The 26,491-nt window shown below is 46.8% G+C and overlaps 1 protein-coding gene across 6 annotated transcripts in view; it reads left to right on the forward strand.

Annotated features, from left to right (window-relative positions):
- Positions 1 to 26,491, forward strand: part of TOX2 (TOX high mobility group box family member 2) — a 256,019-nt gene that overhangs the window by 87,274 nt on the left and 142,254 nt on the right. For 5 of the 6 annotated variants that reach the window (XM_075901497.1, XM_075901498.1, XM_075901495.1 and 2 more), the window contains exon 2: positions 5,099 to 5,164. In XM_075901497.1, the coding sequence (XP_075757612.1) occupies positions 5,099 to 5,164 (66 nt within the window). Of the gene's footprint in view, positions 1 to 5,098; positions 5,165 to 10,151; positions 11,223 to 26,491 lie in introns of those variants that run through there. The other variant, XM_025181440.2, reaches the window with a different exon arrangement.

The following is a 26,491-nucleotide window of genomic DNA, read 5'->3' on the forward strand; positions in this document are numbered from 1 at the left end:
GTGAGGGGAAATCTGAGCCTTTCAGTGGACAAATAAATAATGCTAAATAGATTGCTTTGGGCCAGAGGTTGTGTAGAGACCTTAATGGGGAAAGTGCAGTTAAAGAGATTAGACTAACCTCAGTTGTGTGTTCCTTGAAGGAGTCTGATGCTAAATTACTCCTTGAGGAAATCACAGTTGCAGCCCTGCGGGTATCGGAGTGTGATGGGGGCAGGGCAGAAGCAAATATCTCACCTCCTTATGGCTTGACAGAATGTGTGTTGACAAAACAGACTCCTGACAGTGTTTGGAGGTGTTTGTTCTAAGGTTAGCATTGCAGCACGTCCATAAAACGTAGCCGGCTCAACTGGGATCTTCCTTTCCCTCCGACACCCCGCAACAGGAAGAGTCCCGCAGACACGGGCCTAAGACTGTTACGGCAGACATGCATCTCAGGCGGCAAAAGGTTTGCCCAGCACAGAAAAGTTTGGGTTTTGACATAGTTCTTGTTTGCCCATAATTCACAATGGGGAAACCCATGTCTGTAAGGTAAGTGCCATTTGCTAGCCTGGCGGGTGTGGACCTGACAGGGTCGCAGCCTCTTAAATCTCAACAGTTTATGTCGATTTGGTATGATGAATTTTTTAGAAGTAACTTTAAAAAAAATAATGTGGGCTATTCCGTATGTGGGATTTTGCATCTCTTTGCTTAGCACTAGCTGTCTACAGCAGGGGCGAGGAACCTTTTTTGGGTCGGGGGCCACTGACCCACAGAAAAATCACTTTGGGGCCGCACGCAAGTGAGAAGCAGGGGGGGGAAAAGCCTCACGGTGGCCCGCGACTGAGGAAAACGACTCTCTCCACATTCCCCTTGCACACCAGAGCCTGCGGGTGCCCAGGCTAGTAGATTTTGTGTGCTCCAGCCCCCAGGGGGACAAAGGGAGACTGGAGCACCAGCACGGGCTCCCCAATGCTGAGGAAGGGCCCGGAGCCTTGGGAGCCTGATCCAGGCAAGCCGAGGGTCACATCTGGCTCCCGGGCCTGAGGTTCCCCACCCCTGGTTTACAGGAATTCCCTAGAGAGTATTATTTTCATTCATTTCCCTTCGTGATCTTCGGACTGGCAAGATGGTAGATTGATCATCTTAGAGACTGAAACCCAGGCCACAGTTTGGCTAAAGTACAAGCTTCTGCCAGCGAGAGACCAGCTTTGGAGTGATGGTCTCTAGAGCAGTGAGGGGAATTGATTCTCCAGGCTCAGCTGTGCCTTGGCTTCTCTGCCAAGGCAAACAGATGAAAGAGCTTGTGATGAGTTATCTGGATGCTAGACACCACCTGCGGAGCCCAGCTCATTCCTCCTGGGGCACTCAACAGCTACCTGATGGTCAAGACTTCTGGGCACTGCTACCTGGGGTTGTCCTGGTATGATTCACTTGTGAAAGACTCTGTTATCTGGACTTAGTTTTTTTTTTTAATTGTCTCAATGTGGCAGATTCCAAGAATTGAAACAGTACAAGTCAAGCCCTGGGAATCGGGCTAAAAATCATAAGATTAAAAAACTCCGATGTATAACTTCAAACTTTGGAACCTTTAGGGTTCCAATTTTCAAGTTTTTTTCTCTGTAAACTTGAAACCTGGACATTTCTTTTTTTTTAATCCAAAGCGGAGAGTTTCATGTCACCACTAGATCTCACAACTGCTTTGTCTTAGTTTCTGCTTCATGTTCATTTTTTAAAATTTTTTATTCATTTTCATCCACTTAACGTGCACTCTTAGCCCTGGTCTACACTAGGACTTTCTTTCGAAATAACCCCTCGTAGGTTGAATTTATAGGCAGAGCATCCATACTACCAAGCCTGCTATTTTGAAATAACGGACTGTTTAATTGTAAATCTGTACTGCTTTTCATCAGTAGTAACACTAATTCTGAAATCGTTATTTTGAAATAATGGTACCATTATTTCGAAATAACTACTCCTCAGAGTAATTTGAACTAATTACTCCCCAGTGTTTCCTAAGTCGAGGTAGCACGTCCACGTTAACAGAGCCTGCCTCGGACTAATTTTGAGGCTTCCCTATAGTGTGGACACATTGGTTCAATTTTGTTAAATTGGGAATTAAGTCGAAATTAGCAATTTCAAAATAATATCCCAGAGTGGACATGGCCATAGTGACCGAGAGGCACATTTATGAATCAAAGCTCCCATCATACTGTAAAAACAGCACGTAGATGACAAACCAACCCAAAGAATAATAATTAAAAAAAAACCTTTAAAAATGCCACTTCTGTTGCAGGTGGAAGGGACTCCCTTCCCCATGTGCTGATGTGCGAGTTACACTTTCCTTGGTAAGAGCTGAATTAAGAGAATGGACGTTTGGGTACGTTCTCCATGGCCGAGTGAACGTACCGAAAAGCAAGCTACCTGGCCTTTCCTAGCAGACTAGAACAGTCTTCATCTAGGTTGAGTGATGGCCCTGAGGCGCTTGACACCGTATGTGATGCGGCCACGCTTCCCCGGGCATGCAGTCCTTGTGCTAAAAGCCCGCTTGATTTGGTACTGGTCTTGATTCTCCACCGTGTTACATCTTGTCTCCATCTGCACCCTTAGAGCTGACATATCAGAATTCTCTGTTCAGTCCCATTGCTGGTAGCGTTTTACGGCCCCGCCGCAAGGGTGTTGCAAAGCCGTAGAAAACCAGCCCTCCTGATCTCCGTGCTGCAAGCCTTTCACAGGTGGGTGGGATTATAACCTCTTCTGTGGAAGGAAGAGCCTCGTACTTCATATACGTTGACTCCAAAAGTGAAACAGTGGGAGGCAGTGTGGCCCGCAGAGCCGAGACACCTCGTCAGAGGTGCTTGATATGTTTTACGTTGCAGAGTCTCAGGTCATTTTAGCTTTTTTCTTCTTCTGGGAGGAATTGGTCTGGCTGCTTAAATCTCGTGCTGATTGTTGTGCCGGACTCTCTGCTGGCCTTGGATAGAAATGGGTTCTCTTAAAAATAGGGGCCTTGGTTTTGATTTGACTTAGGCCAGATGCCTTCAGTCTAGTCATTCTAATTCGCAGCAGTGTGAGATCAGAATCGGGCCCCGGGAACATAAAAAGGAATCCCCCTTTTCCAAGTTTAGAGACACAGGGCTAGGTTGTTCACTGCCTGGCATTCTTATGCACCGCTTGGGTGTAAAATGCTACCAAATCGTAATGATCACAGTTTGCTTCTACTTTGCATTCACTTAACCTGGGTGTAAATAACTAGAGAAGGTGAGAATTAGCCCCATTTATTTCATCTAGTTTTTACCAGAGTGGCCATTATTAAATAATTACAAAAAAGTAGAGGCATGATTAAGCCAATAGCACAAGATTTTCCAAGGAAAGAGGACTAGGAGAGAGCCTGGCCCAGTTTTCTGCATGCCTAGATCATTACAAAAATGAGGCAGATCAATTTTTATCAGCGATGGCGTACGAGGAGTGTATATGCTCTGATCTGGCAATGGGTTAAAATGCTAACATGCAGGAGGAAATACTCCAGAGTGAAATGGGAGGAAGTAATGGCTACAAAAGGCAAATATTAAAATGTTTGTTTTCTACAGTAAATCAGGGTGGAATGATGCGACTGCTTGTTCTCAGATGCATTTTGTGGAAAAACGATAATGACGCGAGCGAGCGAAGGAGAGAGCAGGTTATTTATTTGCAATACCTGGTTGGTGCATCTAATTGAAAAAATATCCTGACTTGAGAATTTCCAATACATTTGTTCGCACCCTTATAGCCTGGAGGGGAAAAAAATCTAATCAGCAACGGGGAAGTTCTAAAGTTTCCCCTGCATTTTGAGTCTTGATTTTCAGCCTCACTGCTCAGGTTGGCAATCAGTTGCACAGTAATTTTCAGGACAGGATTCATTATAGTTATTATGAAGGAACGGGGGATGGGAGGAAATGGAATAAAACAATAAAACAAATTTGTTCTGCCAAATTGAATGATGGAGAGAGAGCTTTTCCTATTTAGAATTTGTTCCAGAGAAAAACTTGTATATAAAATCAGCTTTCAAATGAGGTCTATTTTCTGTAGGTTTCCAAAGAAGAGATGGTGCAAATCACTCTTATCCTGAGTTTGCAAAATCTTTGGCTTGGAATGGCTGGAAAAGTGAGCAGCATGTGTGTGTGAAAAGATACTGGTGATGGATGAATGGATCTGTGCCATTTGTATATTTCTAGGATGGTCGGGAGACTGTCACTTTGGAAGGAATTTTAGTTTTTCTACTGCTGAGAATTTCTACAGTGAGAATAACTGATTTGTTTCAGAGGTAGAAACGATTATTTTACCAGTGGGGAAAAAAATGTTCATGGAGCTGCTTGTCGAAGTGTGTTGTTATGTGATGCACTTCCAGTATCCGAACATGCAGACCCTGGTGCGGAAGACTTAGTGTGATTTTTAGGAAGCTCTTAGGTTACTTAACCTTTGCCCCAACTACGTCCCTTTTTTTGATTTGTGTGGTTATGATTAAAATGGTTAATTTATGATTTTTCTAAAGATTCCCATAGCAATGCTTTGGCGTTCTAATCCTCTGAAACGTCTCCCTTGACCATAATGTGTATGGCATGCAGAGCGGGGCTGAAGTGCCACATTATGAGTGTAGCTAGCTTTTCAGGGTGCAGCCAGTCCAATTTTCATCCCCCTACTTTCCTTCTGCTAAAACCAACCCATTTTGCCTCGCATTTTCCGGATGGCCTTGGTTGGAGAGGCTTTGTTTGTGAGAGGGCTGGGGGGAAGGGAACAAGGTGTCTGTGAGGCGGGAGGATTTTGGAGCGTCAATTATTCTCAGTAGGCTTTTGGTGTCTTTTAGTATTTTAGGTCTGTGTGGAGGGTTCCTGTTTGAATGTGCATTGTGGGTCTGGTTGAGTGTGCACTGCGGGTGTGTTTCTGACTCTCACATTGCTGAGGTTATAACCGGGGCCCACAAACCCCAGGCGAGAAGTTGAGTAAGCCGTGATTTAAAATCAATTAACTATTTTGTTCCTCAGATTTTGCTTCTCTGTGTTGAGGGGGTGGGAAAAGCCTATGAGGGACAGAAGGAGTTAACATTCTGCATTTCGCTAACCGTCCCTTCTGTTTGTCTTTCCAGTTTGACGGGGAGAACATGTACATGGGAATGAATGACAATGCTCAGGAGTTCCTGTCAGCGAATCAGGTAAGGGTCACTTTGCTTCTGTGGGCTGAGAAGATGTAGCGAGAGTGCCATTTTCAAGGCACCTGAGAGATTCATGAGCAGAAGTCCTTTTAACTTTCAGTAGACTTGTTTTCCTGTCATTTGACTGCTTTGGAAAGCAGTTTGCGTAGTGCAAATTGCATATCTGATTTTGATAGTCAAATTCTGCTTTTATTTCCACCCATGCTGCTCTGTTGGGATTTGACTTCGAGGCACAGAAGATTGCCTCTGCCACAATCGATATTCCGGAGTTTGATTTAGCAAGTCTGATTAAGACTCACTAAGTTGAACTCAAAGGCCATCCCGCTGGCATCCCGTACTCCTCTTTGTGTGAGGAGTAAGGGAAGTCAACGGGAGTGTTTGCTCCCATCGGCCTCCCGCTATGAGGCTGCTGCCAAGCTCGGCTTAAGGGAAGCCAACTCCAGCTATGTATTTGATGTAGCTGGAGTTGCGTACTTTAAGGCGAGCTGCCGGGTCTAGTGTAGACCTGGCTTTGGTGTCAATAGGCTGTCACAAGTGTAACAAAAAAGCTAGTGCACTAAAAGCTGGAGTGTAGCTGTGTTGGCTAGGCCAACTGCCTGGACACATAGTTGAGATCTCAGAGGGTCTGTCTACATTGCAAGGCTATTTCTGGATACCAAGCTATCCCGAAATATCTTCTCTATGTTCAAGGAACATGCCTGTTATTTTGAAATAGATAACGGATGCGCTATTTCACCATCCCTGTAAACCTCATTGCACTTTATTTCGAAATTTGGCACCATGTAGATGGGCCAAATTTCAAAATAAAATCAAAATAAGATACACAGATTGCATAGCGCAAATTGCATATCTGATTTTGAGCTAACAGTGCAGTGTAGACACCCAGATAGGACTGTACTTATGCACCAGGGCCACGCTGCTCTTTTTAGCACACTAGCTCTGGGAGAGCTAGCACATGTACATCTCTCCGGGACGGCCTGGGGCAGTGTTTCTCAACCAGTGGTATGAGTACCCTCGGGGTACTCGAGAGACGTCTGGGGGTACATCAGCACACTGAAATTTGGAGAAAACTGAATTTTTGTTTTTAAGTTTTCCAGCACTTTGTTATTTTTGTACTTTTTACACTAAAAATGTCATCGCCCACCCGGCTACAATTATGTCGTTTAAACAAATGTGTTGCAATGGTAGAAAAACATTTTGTGTGTCCGAAAGCTGTAGCTTCTGGGAGTACTTATAATTTTTTTGTAAAGGGGTACTTTATAACAAAAAAGGTAGACACACACTGCTCTAGACCGTGCTTGGTCCTGCCGTGGGGGCAGGGGACTGGACTCGATGACCTCTCGAGGTCCCTTCCAGTCCTAGTCTTCTAGGATTCTGTGATTGCGTGATCTACTCGGATCAAACCTCGGTGTCATGGGACAGCGTGGCAGTGCCCCCCCGTTGGAAAGGTGCCTGAGGCTGCCGTTGGCACGTCTCATCTGGTCCGGCTAACGGCTGAGCCAAATTACAAGTCTGACGTAACGGAAGGGCTTTAAAATGTATCACTCGGTAGGCCCAGCCCTCGCAGCAGTGTCCATTGTAAGCTGTAAAGTTGTGTTAAGTTATTGCATCACAGATTTCGCATGGACGATTTGTCTCCTGGCACAATATGTTACCCGCTTCCTGGTTCCCGGGACGCTGATTATCTGCTGTCTGGGCAGCAGTTACAGTACATCCCTGTTGTTAGGCTTCTTGCTTACCAGGTCTGGGCTAGACAGGCTAGTGAATCATTTGTCCACGTCTAGATCAGATCTTGAAAATGATGCAAAACAAACGTTACGTGGAAAAGAAGAAGAACAATTGTTGTCTTGAGAAGAGGCGTTCGTCACCTGAGAGATTCGTGTGGTGGGAGAGAGACGCCCTGCTGTAGGCTTGTGTGACGGCGCGTTGGGGGGTCCCCCGTCTCCTGCACCCCGAAATGGCACAAACAGACTCCACCAGCCAGTGGAATTGAGGGTGGTTTATTGCTCCTCCAGGATACAGCACAGCACAGATGTAATCTGGTTACAGGAACTGGGGCTAAGAGGCCTCAGTGCCCCCCTTGAGATAGGGGAGTCCCAGCCCCCTCCCCAGCTCCTTCTCCCCTGCTTTCCAGACAGGCACTCACTAACCCTCTTCCAGCCCTGCCCCCCAGCCAGGGCAGCATTCCACCTTCCTTTGTTCCTCTCCATGGGGGGTGTCTGGCCATACTCCTTTGCATAGTGACTCATCCTGTTTTGCTGGGTCGTGGTACCCACGGCAGCCAGTGGGGGTTACCCCAGAGCCAGCAGCATAGAAACCAGCCAGGTACCCCCACTACGTCACAGCTTGCCCGGGGGCAAGAGATATTTCTGTTGCTACAGAGGAGAGGGGCTGCTCTTGCTTGAGAAATTTGTGGTAGTGGAGACAAAATGTATGTTGCAACCGCAGGTGTTCAGGTGGCTCTGCAGAAACAAACGCACCGCAAGAGCAGCGCCTTGGGTTTTGAGAGCATGCTCACGGTACAAGAGATAAGCCAGGGGCTGGTCACACCCAGCCTAGGGTTCCCCCTCTCCGCTACACCCTGGGTGTTCGGTCTGACCTCCCACACGCTGTCTCCCAAGCACCCACTTCCTGGGAGCCTGGGCAAGGAAAGGGGGAATTGGTGCTGGAGCTTTCATGGGAGCTGGGCAGAGCTGCAGAAACGCTCCGAGTGTCCCCTGTTCTGATCTCAAAGAGCTTGATCCTATGAGGCTCAGAGCGTTCTGGCCCCAGTGCAGCAAAGCACTCAAGCTGTGTTCAGTTGTACGCCTGTGCAGACTCCCACTGGCCTCAGGGCTGGAGTTCACAGCACCTCACAAGCTGGGAGTCCATACAATACGATGGGGACTAATTTAGCTACAGCTAATCAGGAAAGAGATCTTGGAGTCATCGTGGCTAGTTCTATGAGGACGTCCACACAGTGTGCAGTGGCCGTCAAAAAAGCAAACAGGATGTTAGGAATCATTAAAAAGGGATAGAGAATAAGACGGAGAATATCTTATTGCCCTTATATAAATCCATGGTATGCCCACATCTGGAATACTGCGTACAGATGTGGTCTCCTCATCTCCAAAAAAGATATACTGGTATTAGAAAAGGTTCAGAGAAGGGCAACTAAAATGATCAGGGGTTTGGAATGGGTCCCATACGAGGAGAGATTAAAGAGACTGGGACTTTTCAGCAAGGAAAAGAGGAGACTAATGGGGGATATGGTAGAGGTCTATAAAATCACGAGTGGTGTGGAGAAAGTGAATAAGGAAAAGTTATTTACTTGTTCCCATAATATAAGACCTAGGGGCCACCAAATGAAATTAATGGGTAGTAGGTTTAAAACAAATAAAAGGAAGTTCTTCTTCACACAGCGCACAGTCAACCTGTGGAACTCCTTGCCTGAAGAGGTTTTGAAGGCTAGGACTATAACAGGGTTTAACTAGATAAATTCATGGAGGTTAAGTCCATTAATGGCTATTAGCCAGGACGGGTAAGAAATGGTGTCCTTAGCCTTTGTCAGAGCCTGGAGATGGATGGCAGGAGAGCGATCACTTGATCATTACCTGTTTGGTTCACTCCTTCTGGGGCACCTGGCATTGGCCACTGTCAGCAAACAGGATAATGGGGCTGGATGGACCTCTGCTCTGACCCAGTCTGGTTGTTCTTATGTTCTTATGTGGCAATTCTTGATAGGGGGCCCCTGCGTGGTGCTCGTGGTGTTCTCATTTGGCTGGGACAGGAATTGTGATAAGCTTCCTCTAGCAAAGGGCTGGGTGCCCACCACGCCGGGACTGTCAGTGACTTACCTGGGTCTGATGGAAATGAGCAAATGATTCTCAAATGTCCGAACAGACGCCAGGGTGGCCACAGGGCTTGCAGGGGTGCAGCATCTTCTTGGATGGAGCCCACAGTGTATTAACGGAGTATGAAGCCTAAGAAAAGCTGTGAGTTAGAAAAATCTCCCGGAGCAAGAACTTGACCTACTAATCAAGAAAGATCAGAGGTTCCCCGTCCAATGCACAGCATGACTTGCCTGGCCACCAGGAATGTGCCATCAGTAATATAGTGGGGGGAGGAGGGGACTGTATTGGGACCTGAAATGCAGCCAAAAGGAACAATTTGCATTTCCTATTGTAAAGTGATACATTGTATCTCTCAGGCCTTGTGACATCTCGCTTCCTCCTCATGTGGGGAACTTGAGAGAAACTAGAATAAGAACCACGGCTAAGAGATCGCGGACGGAGGAGATGACTTTCTAATAAGGAAAGACACATTGTCAGGCACTTGGCAATAAGGGTGCAAATTTAAAATAGAAGGTTGAAACATTTGCAACCCCCTTCTATCTAGTAAATCATTAATTCAAAGGGATATTCAGCCCGTGTTTTAAAATGTAAAGGAAACTTAAAAAGTTAAGAAGGAAGAAATGAACTGTGGCGAGGCTTAGGGTCAATATTCAGACTGATCACTGGTCCCCATGGTGCAGATCCTGAGGGAGATGCATCCGGAATCATGGAAGCTAAATCGTGATCAGTTTCACCCTCACTACTCACCCCTTCCTTACATCTCGCCTTCCTCCAGAGGGTCTGGCACCAGCCCCATTGAAAACGTGGGGTGGAATCTCTGGAGCCAGCCTCTTGGCTGCGTTCCCACAGTCCTAGTTGGCCTCACCCTGGACCTGGGAGGCAGCAGTCCGTACTTTGGGGCATCTGTTTGGGGCAGGGACCAACCTTTTGTTCTGTTTGAACAGCCCCTGGCACATCAGGGTCCTTCTGTGTGACTGGTCTCTGATGTGGTGTGGAAATACAAATACTAGAGCTTCTAATAACAACAGCCGAGAGAGGCCAGGGATGTATCTGGTCTGGGGCAGTGAGAGGAGCCCTCCTAAGGGAATGCCAGGCTGTGGGAGGAGAGTGGGAAGTGGGGGGAAGGCCGTTTGGTGCTCAGGGGGCAATGTGAGAAAAGTTGGGAGCAGGCAAAAGGTTGGTGTGGATAAGCTGTTGAAGGAGCTTCGGTCGGTGGCGCTAGCTGACTTCATCCAACACCGTAACTTTACATCCTAGTTTAGACGAGGCCCGACATGTCTCTCCAGGGCTTGGCTGGGTGCTTAACTCACATCAGAGCTATGGGGTGGCCCCGCTCCCTCACACTTCTGGAGTATGTGAGCTGACACCTTCCCGCACCACGCTGGTGGAAACAGTCGTGGATCTGAAGGAGGGAAGGAGCTGAGAGTGCAAGGCGAAGTATCAGGTTCCGGGCACTGCTGTTACCCTGCGAGTGTAGCTGTTAAGCCCCCATGCATGCCCAGTGAGGTGGGTGTCATGTATCCCTCACTGCATGGCTCCTGAGCAGAGTTCCCTTAAGCTGTGCGCTTGTGCAGATACTCAGGAGAGATTTCAATGCCACTCAACTAGTTAGCAGAGCCCCCACAGCTAGGTTTTGTTTCTTCTGGTGGTGCACATTCACACAGGCCTTGGTGCACATAGCAAAATGTATTCCACACGTGGATGGGGGAAAAATCTGCACTTAAATGGAAAAGATTAGAGGGAACACTGCTCATGAGCCTCTTAGGGATGTTAAATATTGGTTAATCGAATAGTCGAGTAACCTCATTAATTCTTATTGGTTAGTCAACTATTCTATAGTCCCTTGTGGTTGGGCCAACAGCAACACAGGGTGCCAGACGGGAGCTAGTCTGCGAGGGAGACCAGTTTAAAAACCGGCTCCTCTTGTTCCCAGCTTCCCCCCTCATTAGTCTCTCCCCAGCCATTGTTTGCTTTCACAGTGTTGCTTGTTTGCCTAGGGGTGCTTTATTACGCTGGCCATGACGTCATTCCTGACAGCCAAAGGTTCTATTCCAGTGAGCGCTGCAGGCGTTACTTAGCGTTTGCTAAGCACTTCCTGCCCCCAAATAGCTCTTGTGATCTGTAAAGCAGATAATTCATTAACTTGAGCTTAGAATTTCTCGGGTGTCACTGATGAATTTGATCTGAAGGATATACATTAGCCCAGAATCTCACGTGAGAAACAGGTAAGTCACCACCACAGGTGGCATGCCTCTCTAGTACGCATTAGAACACCATTTAGAACCCCCGTTCCCAGGGGATAAATAGAAACCATAGTTATTGTTTGTAGCCTCCATTCTGTTATAACGAGTGGATGTGGTTTCTTTCATTTCCTGTCCTGAATTTTTATGAAGTGCTACTGTGCACAGTTAGATTCAGCTTCCATATGAGGGGGGACTAAAAAGATCAGGTTTTAAGGGTTGAGATCAAGATCAAGAATTAGGGGTCGCCAAATGAAATTAACAGGTATCAGGTTTAACATAAACAAAAGGAAATTTTTCTTCACATAGCACACAATCAGCCTGTGGAACTCCTTGCCAGAGGATGTTGTGAAGACCAGGACTTTGGCAGGGTTTTTAAAAAACTAGATACATTCATGGATGTTAGGTTCATCAGTACTTATTAGCCAGGATGGGTAGGGATGGTGGCCCCAGCCTCTGTTTGTCAGGGGCTGGAAGTGGATGACAGGAGAGGGATCACCTGATGATTCCCTGTTCTGTTCACTCCCTCTGGGGCACCTGGCTTGGCCACTGTCGGCCGACAGGACACTGAGCTAGATGGGCCTTTGGTCTGACCTACTCTGGCTGTTCTTCTGTTCTAAGCTTCTGTTCAGCTTAGACAAGAGACTGGGGAGTGGGGAAGGATGTGATCGAGGTCTATAAAATCATAGATGGTGTGGAGAAAGTGAATAAGGAAATGCTGTTTACCACTTTCCAAAACACACAAAGCAGGGGTCACCCAATGCAGTTAACAGGAAGCGTGTTTAATACAAACAAGAAGTTATATTTTTTCCCACAACGTACAAGTAACCTGTGGACCTCATTGCCATGGGAGGTTGTGATGCCTAAAAGTATAACAAGGTTAACAAAAGAACTGGGTGAGCTAAGGGAGGATATGTCTGTCAAAGACTCTCAGCCAAGGTGGTGAGGGACACAACTACAATTGCTCACCCTGTACCTCTCCTGCCCCCCGCCCCGACCTGAAGATATCGTCTGGGCCACTATCAGAGACATGCTATTGGGCAAGATGGAACATGATCTGATCCAATATGGCAGCTTTGATGGTCTTACAGAAGATGCTGCATACCTCCCCAGAGGTGACCAGACAACAGTGATGGCCAATGTATACACTTCGGATCAAATTCATCAGTGACACCCGAGAAATTCTAAGCTCAAGTTAATGAATCATCTGCTTTATAGACCACGAGAGCTATTTTGGGGTAGGAAGGCTGATTATAAATATGGACTAGATATTCTCTGTGTTCCCCCAGCTTTATGCTGGGGTCACTCTGTGAACCTATTGATATGGTGCAGAGTCTGGCCCTATGCCTCTGTAGTAGCTAAGGACGAATTGTCTTTTTTGTCACAGGCTGCGGCTGATTTTTAGAGTGCGTGGACTTTTGTTCTACAGTGCCACTTGGAGTTTAGTTTTCAGATTCATTTCTCAGTTGAATGTAATGGCTTTTAGCCTTTTGGATTAAGTGGCCTCTGGTGTGTAGAGTTTGTAACTACAACTTCACAATGTTAAAATCTTGCTCCTTTTTTGAGTACTTTCTATCAAGGAATTTCCAAGTCCTTTACCTGTAATTAGTTAAGGCTCTTGACCTCTTCCTTTCCCATCAGGTAAATAAAGTTGGGGATACTGGAACACTGTGACACAGAGAGATTAAGGGGCCTGATCCTGTGATAACCTTTTTCCTGGGGATGCTTGTGTCCCAGGAACTTTTCCCCAGGGTCTCGCAGTGGTAAAGCAAAGCTCAGACACACAGTTTTAATGGGGAACTGGGTTATGTGAATTTCCTTATGGGCGGTCACACAGTTGAGAGCTGCTGTGTTAAATAAATAGCCATGTGCATTTCCAAGCCAACCAATCCCTGAATCTCATTTTGAAAAGATTTGCTCCCAGGCTGTTCATTAGGTGTCATGTTTTCATGCCAGAAAGAGGCAGTCTCAGCTGAGAACTAAACCTGTGAACACAGAAGGCAATAGCATAATGGAAGTGCTGACAGACCCTTAGCCACAGTGGCAGAAACTGCTCCATGAGAATAATTCCTAGCGTTCAGTCACACAAGAGGGACATATGACCCCAGAAATGAGTCAAATGCAAAATGTAATTCAACCCCCAACAGAGGCCATGCTATTAATGCAACCTGACGTCTGATCAAACGGCCATGGACATTTGACCCCTGGGATGAGTGAAGTATCTATTGTGCCTAATAAAGTTGGCAGAGTGTCATTCTTTGCCCTTGTCAGTTTCCTTTTTTTGAAACAAAAGAGGAGCAGCTAAATAATGTAAAATCTTGAGGAATGTAACAGGTTACCAATGAGCCAGTGTACCATGCAAGGAGGGACCAGCCTTGCTATGTGAATGCCTGTCAATGCAAAGGGTTAGAAATTTACAACAACAACTGGGAATTGTTAAAGACTAACAATTTTATTACAGCATAAGATATAGTGAGTTGTAGTAACTTACTTCATCAGATGCATGAAGTGAAAGAAAAAAAGCAGACGGTAGGGGTACAGAGATGGGAGTGTTACATCAGAGCTAATTCTATTGTGTTGCAGTAGGATGCATTCTTGAATGCTGATCTTGATAAGTTTGATTCATTTTTAAAATGTATTTAACGTGGAAAACTGTAATGAGAGAGCCCTTCACTGTTCCAGTTCTGATGGTGTCAAATTTGCATGCTTGTTCCAGCTCAGTAGTTTTGCATTGCAGTCTGGTTTTGAAATTGTTTTGCTTGAAGATGGCAACTTTCAAGTCTGTCACTGTGTGTCCAGGGAGGCTAAAATGTTCTCTCTCTGTGGGTTTGGGGTTCTTTTCCATTTGTGAGCTCTGATTTATGTCTTTATTCTGTTGCGTTGAGACAGTCCAGTTTGTCCAGTGTGCATGGCAGAGGGGCATTGCTGGCACATGATGGCATAGATGATATTCGTAGATGGGCACGTGAAGAAGCTGTGGCCGATGTGATTAGATGCTATGATTGTTCATACATCTACCCTAGTGACACCGAGTTGGCAACAGAGATTGTTGCAGGGATTGGTTCCTGGGTTAGTGTTTCTGTTGAGGGGGTGAGGTTGGTGGTGAGTATGTGTGTCAGGTTGCAGGGCTTTCTGTAAGGGAGGACTGACCTGCCTCCCAAAGTCTGTGAGAGGGAGGGATCGTCATCTAGGGTAGGTTTTAGATTCTTGAGGATGGGCTGAAGAGGTTTTAGCTGGGGGCTATAGGTAATGGCCAATGGCGATCTGTTGCTTTCTTTGTTGGATCTGTTGTGTAGTAGGTGACTACAGTCTGTCCATTCGCTTCCCCAGGTGGGTACTGTAGCTTGATAGAGATCCCGTAGATATTTGTCTCTATCTGAGGGACTGGAGCAAATGCGGTTGTATCTTAGGCCTTGGCTGTAGACAGTGGATTGTGTGATGTGTTCTGGGTGAAAGCTACAGGCATGTAGTTGAGAAGAGCAGTCGGTAGGTTCCCAGCATAGGGTTGTGCTTGTTCGACTATTTCTTGTTTGCACTGTAGTGTCTGGGAAGTGGATCTCTTGTGTGGACTGGTCCAGGCTGAGGTTGACGATGGAGCAGAAATTGTTGAAATCTCAGTGGAATTCTTCAAGGGCCTCCTTCCCATGGATCCAGAGGATGAAGATGTCATCAAGGTAGCATGAGTAGAGGAGGGGCATTTCCGCTTCCAGGGGTGGAGGCGGGCATGGGCTGGGTTTTCTAGGGAGGCTGGGGGCATCCAGCTTGTCCAGGGGGGCAGGGATCCACTGCCTGGTCTATCTGCAGCTGCTCTGGGGCAATCGGGCAGCTGGCTAGTGCCCCCCCCATCTGGTGCAGCAAGTGAGGGCGGGGAGAAGGAGTGTGGGGTAGAAGGGCCCACTTACCTGGGCTGGTGGCCAGCAACATGGAGAACCCTGGTCCCAGCTTGTCACTCTCTTCCTGATGTGGTTACCCCCCTGTGGTCACACTGCAGTATAACTGTCCCTCCTATTAGCCCCTCCCTTTCTGTGTGATGGAAAATAGTCAGATTCCAGATTGCTTTAAGTTAGGAGAAGAGGAAGCTGCCTACCAAATTTCGTAGCCCTAGCTCTTACTGTTTAGAAGGAGTTCTTGAACAAACCGGCTCACAGATGGACGGCTTTATAGATTGACAGACCGATGCATAAATTCTCTAAAATAGATATACACGGTGTGAATGTGTATAAATCAGCACCTCTCCACTATGTCTGTCTTCATGCATCTTTAAACTTTGGTCTGAATTCGTCATAACAGATACAGTATCTCACTGATCTTGGGGATCAAATGGTCAGGGTCATTTGATCAGATGTCAAGACACATTACTGCCGTGGCTTCTGTTGGGTGTTGAATTACAACTTGCATTTGTCTCATTTCTGCGGTCAAAACATCCCTCTGATTTGATCGAATGACAGAAACTGTATAATTTGTATATATCCCTGAGCCACGTGGGTCTGAGAGCTGCTCTAATAAGTTTTATAAAGGCACAGCTGTCGTGGTGACTTATTTAAAATGGGAATTTGAAGCAGTGTTCTTGCCATTTCATGCCCTCATTCAGGGTTACGCAGCTTTTCTCAAATAATAAATATCACTTAGAACACTCGTTTTAGCATAACAATAGTTTTGCTAGTTATGAAGAATTGCCCATTACAGTAAAAGTGTATTTGGTAAATGAGAAATAATGTGAAAGTAAATAATAGCATAATTAGAGACTAATGAGGATACCGGGAACTTCCTTCTATATTCTTGGTATTACAGATGAAGATAGTTTGGGCAAGGTTCTACAGTGTGCTGTAAAACGTGGTGATAATATTGGTGGATATTTTACGCTCCCTCCCCCTAAAGATCCTTCTCAGCTGCATTGCAACAGAACATAGACAAGTTGTATACAAGTAAAGCAGGACTGTGGGCAGGTACATAAGGCGCCTTTAGAGCTGAGCCCTCCGTCACCAGAGATTTAGGGCTTGTGTATAGGATCCCCCAGTTTGTATTGTGAGGATGAGAGTCTCAGGGTGCACTCATCGGGTGTGCAGTCCCTGCTATTGCAAGCTAACGGGTGCATGCTAGCAAGGTCTCTAGGGCAGTTCCAGTACGATGCTTCAGTGTGCACAAGAACGCTCACACCAGCAGTGTGCACTGCAGCATTAATCGACATACACCACTGACCCTGAGCGCATTCAGAAAAAGGATGATTCATTCACGAGTCAAGTAGTCGATGGAAAGTCGACTAGTTGATAGGAACTTCTGCATTCCTCCTTTGAAATGTACAAGACAAAGTGGAAGCACCCGCGTGGGACTCCCACCAGGGGCTCTTGTGCATTTCAAAGCGGAAGCACCCACATGGAGTATGGGGTCAGTGGGGGCGGTGCTGCTGCTTTGAAATGCCACATGGAGCCAGAGTCAGCTGGGGACTCCCCAGCTGATCCTGAGCTCTACTCTGCATTTTAAAGCGGCAGCGCTGCATGAAGCCCAGGATCAGCTGATTCCGGGTTCCACAGAAATGCCACAGGGAGGCCGGGGTCAGGGAGGGAGTCCCCAGCTGACTCTGGGCTCCACGAAGTGCTGCCTCTTTGAAGCACTGCTGCGGCGTTTCAAAGGGGCAGCACCGCACAGAGCCCAGGATCAGTTGTGCAGTGCTGCCCCTTTGAAACACCGCCAAGACGTTTCAAAGTGGTGGTGCCACATGAAGCCTGGTGGTGGTGGTGCCACATGAAGCCTACTGGCTCTGGTGGCGCTGCCGTTTTGAAGTACCTTTCTTCCCTCTTCCCCTTTGCTGGCTCTATCTGATAGAGGCAATGGGGGGGGGGGGGGAATCGACTAGTCAACTCCCACTGGGCTCTTAGAAGACATTTTGGGTAAACTAGAGCTAAATAGCAGCCTAGAACACTGAGAGCCAGGACTGGTGGCTGTAAACAAACTTTATGGGATCGCAGGAAACTTGGCCACACCCATGTTAAGCGGACATCTGCCTAATTAAAATCATGCTGGAATAAATTGCCTAGGAAGGTTGTGGAATCTCCCTCTCTGGAGATATTTAAGAGCAGGTTAAAAAGACATCTATCAGGGATGGTCTAGATGTGCTTGGTCCTGCTGTGAGGGCAGGGGACTGGACTTGATGATCTCTAGTGTTCTAGGATTCTGTGTTCTATGCCAAACCATGGATGTTGCTGGCCCAGAGAGTGCCAGACTAGAGAGATTCACCCTGAACTCAGAACACAACCGGGGTTTGGCTGAACATACAAGAGCAAGTGCCATAATTGGGGGTCTTTTGGTGTTAGTGAAGAACTCCTAGCATGTCCCAGAATGGCTGAGCAAAGTTTCCTTGAAGCTGATAGGTTACTTCTCATATCTGAGCACCAGGACCAAGCCTGTGTTTGGACCTTCCATCATAACAGGGTGATTAACTGTCAGAAGGTAACTGGGAGCCAGTTACTCCGAGCAGGAAGGCATTATTTTCCACTTCAATATTTGGATGGAGGCCTGTGCAAACAGGAAGAAGAATCCACAATCCAAACCTGCCTTCAACATTTATGTTCCACGACAACTTACAACTTCATGCATGATGGATTCAGACCCCACTCCAGTTTACCAAATGTCTGATCTAAAGCTCATTGAAATCTGTAGAAAGAATCTTTGTCATTTAATAGACTTTGGATCCAGCCTCAGCTGCGCCCCTTGCTGTGGATTCGCCAGTATTTCCCCAGCATGTAGAAGCCCTGCTAACTACCTAAGCCTGAAAAATCTCCTTTCGGATTATTGCAGGGGCCTGCGTCTGCTTCCGTTACCTCAGTGGGATCAGAGTTCACCTCTCAACGGCCTAGGTTAAGGAGAAAGGCAAAACCGGAGGTGTTCTCATGCCCTGGTCTGCAGCGAGAGCTCTTTTCGATTCTCTGTCTGGGAAGGTGGATCCTGCACAAGTCCATGGGCATTAGAGATGCTGATTAGAGATTTGCGGTTGCATGTGCTGGGGCAGATTGCATCACTGTGTTCCCTTGTGGTGATTGTGTTGAAGACCTACAACAGGCGTGGCTAACCCGTGGCTCGCGAGCCTCATGCAGCTCTTCAAAGAAAAAATTGCGGTTCCCGCACCCGCAGCTCTTCAAGGAGCAGCTGTGTGAAAGAGACAGAGCTGTGGCATCCTGAGCATTCTTCAAAATGGCCGCTCAAAATGGCCACCATTAAAAGGGCAATGCCTGCTCTGACACACACACACAAACCCTTCCCCCCCCCCCACCTTTTTTTTTACTTGACTAAACTCGGCAGCCGGGTGTTTTTTTGTTTTTGATTTTTTTGCTCAGCAGCTTTTTTCCCTGGTCTCTTTGCGCCATATCCACCACTATTTTGGCTCTTCATCTGTAACAGGGTGGCCATCCCGGTCTACTAGAAAGTTCTGCCTATCTCATCAATGGGCCTACGAGCTTTCTTCCTGATCATGCCCAGCAGGGGCTTAAACTAGGGTCACTTCTTCCCTTCTTCCTCTGTTCAGCCTTTCATCTTGTGTAGCATATCTTCTTGCCCACCCAAGAGGTGCATTGTCCTGCAGCCTTTGCCAGGACACAGAACCTAAATAAAAATAAAGCTCCCCAGAACGAACGCGACATGGAAGGTGCCAGTGAGATGTGGATTGAATCCTACTCACGTCGTTCTCAGTTGCATTAGAACTTACAACTCTGCTCTGAGCTTCAGTTTGATACCCGTCATTCTTGTACAGAGCGTGCCGCCATGCCAATGCTAACATCCCATGTTTGCCCTCCTTCCATTCCTGTCTTACTCTGCTTTCTGTCTCTCTCGCAGTCAGTGAAGGCCCCAGTCTTACTGAGTATGCTCTTGACACTGAGTGACCCTTCTGATGTCAATGGGATGACTCCTGGTAGTAATCCTGTGCTGGGCGTTGGTGGCAAATGGAGCCATGTGGCGGGGTCTCTTTGCTCGCTTTGCAAGCACCACGTCCGCCCATGTTATTGATGCTAAAGAAGATGGGAACAAAAATCGGTGGGAAGTTGAGGCTGCCCTAAACGTCCATGCTCAGAGGCAAGTTGGCCTTTGGTAGGGAGATGAAGAGCTGGGATGTGTAGGACTACATGCAGCTTTGGAGTAACATTTACTTGCACCATTTGAAGGAAATGGCAGCTGAGACCATTCGGACCAGGCCTGAATTTGGCCCATTGTCTGTGCAGGCTGCATTGCTGTATTGTCTGGCTGTCCAGCGGCAAGGGGGTACGCTCGAGCCATTCCCAGTGAAGCGTATGGCTTTGTTAATCAATGGCACCTCTTTTCATGATTGGGAATCTTTGAAAAAAAAGACTCCTTTGGATTAATCATAAATGAAGAAATCCATCAGCAATAATCAAAAATGTCTGAGCTGGTGCTATATAACTTAGGTCTATATGTCTGTGTACATTGTAAAGGGCAAAATACGACTTAGCTTTTATTACTTTAATTAAAACATGAGTGACGAGTATGAGATTCATATTAAATTGTATTTTGCTGGCTGCTGTGTGAAGGAGCTAACTGATCTGATTACCATGAAGATTATAAACTATCAAAGTGAAAAAGAGCTTTTTGCAAGTATTTCATATTAAACCTTCAAGCATAACACTTTAAGAATAATTATAGTTGTATTACTGGAAAATGATTCATGAATTCTGAATAAATAGAAGGTCCTTAAAGGGAAATGTTCCAGGACCACAGTTTTCATTCCAATCTGATGAAATTTAGTATCATTTTGCAGCTGTAGAATAAAATGAAAAAAAAAATATGTACATAGACTGTATTGAGTATATGTCAGACTAAACTAATGAGATTTTTTTCATCAACTCTAAGCATGCACACAGACAAATGGAATAGCCCCTCTTACTTTCTGTAATAGAAGGCAGCAAAGGAAAAAAGCAAAAAGGGATCTTACTGTGCACCACCCTTTATTCTATCTTTGATTGTTAAATAATATATTTTAAGATCTCATATCTAGGCTGCAGACTATTTGAACTGACATTAATGAATACATAAGAGAAAAGAGCTAACTGGAAAAAAAATGTAAGGAAGGGCTTTGATTGGGAATTTTATTAGTATTCCCAGTGGACTGTAATAAAGATACTTTTGACACAATACAGTGAATGTTTACAGCAGACAATTTAGTTTCCTTCCAACAATTATGAGAGAAATTGAATATCAGGAAATGTTAGTTGTCCCTAAAATTAGACATAACAATAAAGAGATCCCTGAAAGTTTATTAAGCAGGAGGGGGGTGGGGGAGAACCCATTCATCCCTGGTAGACAATTTGGTAAATTTATTTAAAGAACTCCACATGACACACAAACAAACCAGATCTGAATGTGGCTACCCAAGATTGAACATTTCCCCCGGAGCCCTGCTTGGGGAGCATGATGGGAGTACTGGATGTTCTCCCAGGCTGCCCACCCCTTCCAAATTGCTTTTCTCCAGCTCTTCTTTGTCTGATACAAACTCTAAGAGTGCTCTGCATTGATCTGGATTTTGGAAATGCTCATTGAAAGTAGGGTGAGGGGTTTCCCTTCCCCTAACACAAAGCTTTTGGCAGATTGGCATTGACTCAATCCACCTCTAATCACAGAATCCTAGAAGACTAGAACTGGAATGGACCTTGAGAGGTCATCGAGTCCAGTCCCCTGCCCTCACAGCAGGACCAAGCACCCATCTAGACCATCCCTGATAGATGTTTGTCCAACCGCCTCTTAAATATTTCCAGTGATGGAGATTCCACAACCTCCCCAGGCAATTTATTTGAGTGTTTCACCACCCCGACAGGATGTTTTTCCTAATGTCCAATCTGAACTTCCCTTGTCGCAATTTAAGCCCATTGCTTCTTGTCCTTATGCTGATAGCCTACGTCTCTTCTAGAAAAGAAGGCCATTCATTGTGCTCCCAGAATGAGAGAGTTCTGCCAGGAAGGTGCAGCATCACTCAAAAAAATAAGAACTTGAAATCACAGTAGAACAAATTTCCCTTCATCCTAATTCTTTCCGCTGTTCATTCACAGCCGTTAATTTAATAAAACTTGTCCACTTGACAGGTCAGTGTGAGGCAGCCATGTCCCTGGTGCTATAAGGCCAGAGTGGTAGGAGACTCCAAAGCAACTGCCCTAAGATGTCAGGGGGCCCTTACATGCCACAGAACGTCCTGGCACCCAGCAGCAACTCAGGGGATATGTACAGCCAAGGGACGTTACAAACCCTAGCATAATTGAGTTTGCCTACAGCCACCACTTCCTATTGTATTCCAAGGCTTAGCTTGTGGTGTCCCTTGCAGGTCATGGCTTTCCACCTCTTGGGCACCAGCTGTCCACCTTTGGACTCTGAGGGTAGTACGTGAGAGAGATGTTGGGAGGTACTATTTCTCCTCCCTAGTGGACTTTTGTCTCCATCTCCAAAATGGGAAGCGACTGTCTAGGAAGTAGTCCTGCAGAAAGAGATCTAGGGATCAGAGTGGACCACAAGCTAAATGAGTCAACAGTGTGATGCTGTTGCAAAAAAAGCAAACATGATTCTGGGATGCATTCACAGGAGTGTTGGGAGCAAGACCCGAGAAGTCGTTCTTCCGCTCTACTCTGTGCCGATTAGCCCTCAGTTGGAGTATTGTGTCCTGTTCTGGGCACCACATTTTACGAAAGATGGGGAGAAATGTTAACCAATCCACTACACATTGCCTGCAGCATGGTGTGGCTGAAGCAGCCCTCAGCCAGCAGCATGGTGGGCCCAGCCAGCCCAGAGCAGCCATGCTGAGCGCTGGTTAATCAGTTATCCCAGTAAACATGCTGGTAAGGCAATGCTTACTGGGTAACTGCTTAACCGGTTACTCCTTTACATCCCTACCCCCCAGTAGAAACAAAACATCTAGCTGTGGGTGCTCTGCTAATCAGCTGGGGGGGGGTGCATTGGAATCTCTCCTGAGCGCCCGCACAAGAGTGCAGCTTACAGAGAACACTGCCTGTGAGGGAAGGCTGAAAGAATTGGGCTTGTTTAGTTTGGAAAGGAGAAGGCTGAGAGGGGACATGAGAGAACTTTTCAGGTATCTAAAGGGTGTCACAAGGAGGGAGAAAAAATGTTCTCCTTGGCCTCTGAGGACAGGACAAGAAGCAAAGGGCTTAAACTGCAATAAGGGAGGTTTAGTTTGGACATTAAGAAAAACTTCCTGCCTGCCAGGGTGGTGAACCACGGGAATGAGTTGCCTGTGGAGGTTGTGGCATCTCCATCACTGGAGATATTTAAGAGCAGGTTGGACAGACATCCGTCCGGGATGGTCTTAGATGGCACTTGGTCCTGCCAGGGACCGGCCCTGATGGGTTCTAGGATTCTATGAGCTACTCCGCTGTCTAGCATGCTTGAACAGTCTTCTGTCTGTGCATGAGGCACTCGGGGCTGCTTCTGGGGCTCTGGCAGAGCAGTGAGAAGGAAACGGGCTGACTGGCTCACTGGCCGTTCTGCGGGCAGAGCCTTGCTCTCGCTGTCATGGACGCAGCTGAGGAGAGCCACAGTTGTGATGGATCTTGAGCCATGTTGCCCGGGCAGGGCCCACTGGAGCACATCATTCTTGCAGTCGGGTACATCCCTTTTAATGCATGATGCTGACCGCATACTCCCAGCCTGATGGCTCTGACTCTCTTGAGCACCAGTCTGGGTGCCCAGCATTTGAAATCCCGTCCTGCTCCCAAAAGGCAAGGAAGATGGCCTCTGTTTTCTCTGACCTGCCAACCCACTTGGCCACCCAAGAGCAGGATTTTCCTCCACATTTGCCACCCCTTCGTTATTCCACTGATACTAACAAGAAAAGCCAAATTCTCCTTGAATTCAGCAGTGACGTTCTAGAGGCTGGTGGCCCCACAAAGTCAGTAGAATGCTTGTGTAGAATGCTTATGCACTCAGTGCCGGCGTGTTAGAAAGCTGATCCCTGTTCTGCATGCCTCCATGAGCAAGAGGGAGATGTTACCCCTCCACGTGCATCACTGCCCAGTCTGCATGGGCTTTGCGAGTAAATGCATATGCTGGCACACTCGAATGACAAGCAGTAGGCAAACACTGGACGTGCAATTCGATAAGTTTCTCTGGGAAAACGGGCTCATAAAATGTCAAATGAAAAACTGCATATAAAGGCAAAAATTACCATGCGCTTGAGCGCAACATAGGGAATGAATTGATCATGCTTGCATAGAGATGCTGTGGATCACAAAAGGAGAGCAGCTGTATAAAATGCAGAAAGCTCTCCAGAGTTCTTCAAGCAGAGCATGCTGTGTTGTTAATTTCTGAACACCAACGACCGTTCTGCATAATACTCCTTATTGCCCTTTATTTAGAATTTTAATATCAAGGATATGGAGAAACGTCCATGGTTTGGTTTTTTTTTTTTTTTTTAAGTAACACCCTTTTCTTTCCCATCAGTTGTTTTCTGTAGTGATGCCTGATTATCAATATTCTTCCTGCGCTGCTTTGGCTAGCGTGAAAGAAAAGAGGAAAAGGTTTTGTGTCAGGGAAGCCAGAGTGAGAGACAAAATGATTTGGCTCACATGTCGATTCCTTTGCTAGCTGCACTTGGTAAGAACTCTGGTCCACTCGGTGTAGACATGAGGCTGGGCCAGCAGAGAGGAATAAATGTGCTTCTGATGAAGGCTGGTAAGCATCCAGGAGAAACGTTGGTTGCAGTGATGACAGATGCAGATATGAACAGCATAAGCACTCCATTCTGACTGCACCTGCTCCTGCTTATGGGAAGGCACAGGCCTGGAATAGACTAATATTTGGAAGATGTCAGCTAAAACCCCAGGATACGCTGGGGAAGTCCAGGCACTTAACACAAGTCTTAGCATTTTGACTCCATGACCAACTGTACCATCTCATTTATTTTAGTTCCCTTTTTACTGTAGCTTGCTGCCTCCCCTTGCATTTCCCTTCCCCCTCTTCAGCTGCTTTGTTAGGAAAACCTTCCCAAGTCCCTTAATGAGTGAATCATTTGTAGCAGATTCCCGCCCCTCACTGCCTGGCAGGTTTTCTTGGGCTCTACTTGCTAACTCGTCTCACTCCAGGCTGATGAACTCCTGGCTTCAGCCAGGTTGTGCTTGTACTTGGTGAGTTAGGCGATACTGGCAATGGTTTGTCAGCAATGGGTAACGTAGGCTTGTGAGCGGGCCACAACATTGTCATAACCAAGACGGTCTCCTGGGCAGTTTTGGTAACTGCGCTGGTGTCCTTAGAGTGGGTGGGGCATGAACCATGATTGAACCATGGCAACGCTTTGATTGGATGCAGAGCGAGTGGGTGGCTCTCTCAGTCAACGGTATGTGCAGCCAGCATGCACCTCACTTCACATGGGCTTGCTGTACGTGCATGTAACTTTAATATCAATAGTAAACCAAATAAACAAAGGGAAACCAGCCGAGTCTGGCAACCCTGTGTATGGGCAATGGCAAACAAAGGTTTTGTCTACACTACCAAGTTTTGTCCGCAATAGGAGAAACACCCAGTTTTGGCAACAAAAAACTTCCACCCCAAGAGAGCCTTATCTTATTTTCTTTTCCTCTCCCCAAGAGCCATTGTGGACTCTGCTATTTGTTTCGTTGACAGAATTGGCTTCCGTCAGTATCCCACAATGCCTGCCCTGATGGCTGTGCTCAGTGTTTTGTGACCTTTGCTGCCCTGCAGGCATGTGCCCCTCCCCCGGAGTGAGCTGCTCCATTTGGGGAACAAACAAAGAACAAATGATTGGACTGCTCTTGTTCTGCCCTGCACTAGGAACACAGCGGCAGGCAGGCCACTACTGCAGGGGGAGGGGAACAGACGCTGTGCTGCTCTGACATTCCTCAGCACAGGGAGCTCACAGAGCTACTCATGATGCTGCTCCCAGCAGCTGAGGAGGCTTTAGGAGAATTCAAAGAGAATCCTAAGATGTCCAGGGATCAGTTCTGCCTTCCCACAACGCTCCACTGTGGGATGCATACCCACAATGCGCTGCCCACAATGCCCATGATGGTGCCCCCAAAGTGGACATGATCTGTCGACAGAGGGAGCAAGTGTGAACTCCCTCTGGCAACTTTTGTTTTGTCAACTTTTGGGTGTCGACATAAATGTTGTCAACAAAACGTGGTAGTGTAGACACACCCAAAATGTCTCATGGGCTACACACAGAGTCCCGATGGGGTGCATGTGACTCCTGGGCCACAGCTTGTCCGCCACTGATTTAAATCCTCCCATCCCCTCATCTGTTCCTTGAGGAACTGTGCTTTGACCTTTCCCCCGGATCTGCAAGTATCTGGAACGATAATTCATGAATTGTAAGTCAGTCTTGGCCGTGCCTGCGATGCCCATTTCCGCAGTGTGATCGTAACGAAGAGCAGTGGCTGGCTACGGCTGCTGTTATCTGTTCCCAGGTGGACAGGTGGCCATTCTGGACAATGGGTTATAGATGTGTCCACAACAATTTACCTTTCTTCCTAGTGCGTTTGCAAGTCTGATATTTGCTAGGGTTAGAGCTGCTGAAGTCTCAGGGGAGGTAAAGTCCTTGTCACTCCTCTAATTCTTCTGTGCTACCTGTTCCCACCCACCCTGCATATGGGTCATGCCTGGGGCAGAGTCTCATTACCCAGTCTCTGGAAATGCGGCTCTTGAGATGTTGCTCAGGTTGGCATAACAGAGAGCAGCCCCTCAGCTGCTTTCATTTTCTCTGGGGGCCATTCTGAGTTCCCCCGCTCCAGGATAGAATAAAAACATGATTTAGAAGGACTCTTACCCCTCCCATTCGGTCCTAGTGAGGCGCTAGCTCCTTATCGTTGTGGCTTCAGATTCATGGTGTGTATTTGGTCACGCTCAATACAAAAGTCTTCTAAAAAAACCCTCAAAGTGACTTGCTGAAAGTTTCCCCGTTCCTCTTTTAGCGAGAAGTTTGTCACCGTTATTGCCCTTGGACTGGGGTTATATTTCCTAACCCCGAACCAAGCCAGGCTTTACTTTTATTCCTTTCCCCGAGCTACGGTGTTGCACCGTTTCCACCGTTTGGAATACTGTGTTGTATTCCAAACTCATCAGTAACGTTTGCCTGTTTGAAGCCATCTGCTGTTCCGAATCACGGCCTTGCTGATCTGCAAACATGCAGATGCTCCTTGCTGTAAGTATGCAATATGTATTCTCCGCGCGGGACGTCTGAACTAGTTGCTCTGCTGTTTCTGGGCTCATGTTCTAGACCAAAGCAAGTACAGTGT

This window comes from Pelodiscus sinensis, chromosome 18 (genome assembly GCF_049634645.1).
Source record: "Pelodiscus sinensis isolate JC-2024 chromosome 18, ASM4963464v1, whole genome shotgun sequence".
Lineage (NCBI taxonomy): Eukaryota > Metazoa > Chordata > Testudines > Trionychidae > Pelodiscus > Pelodiscus sinensis.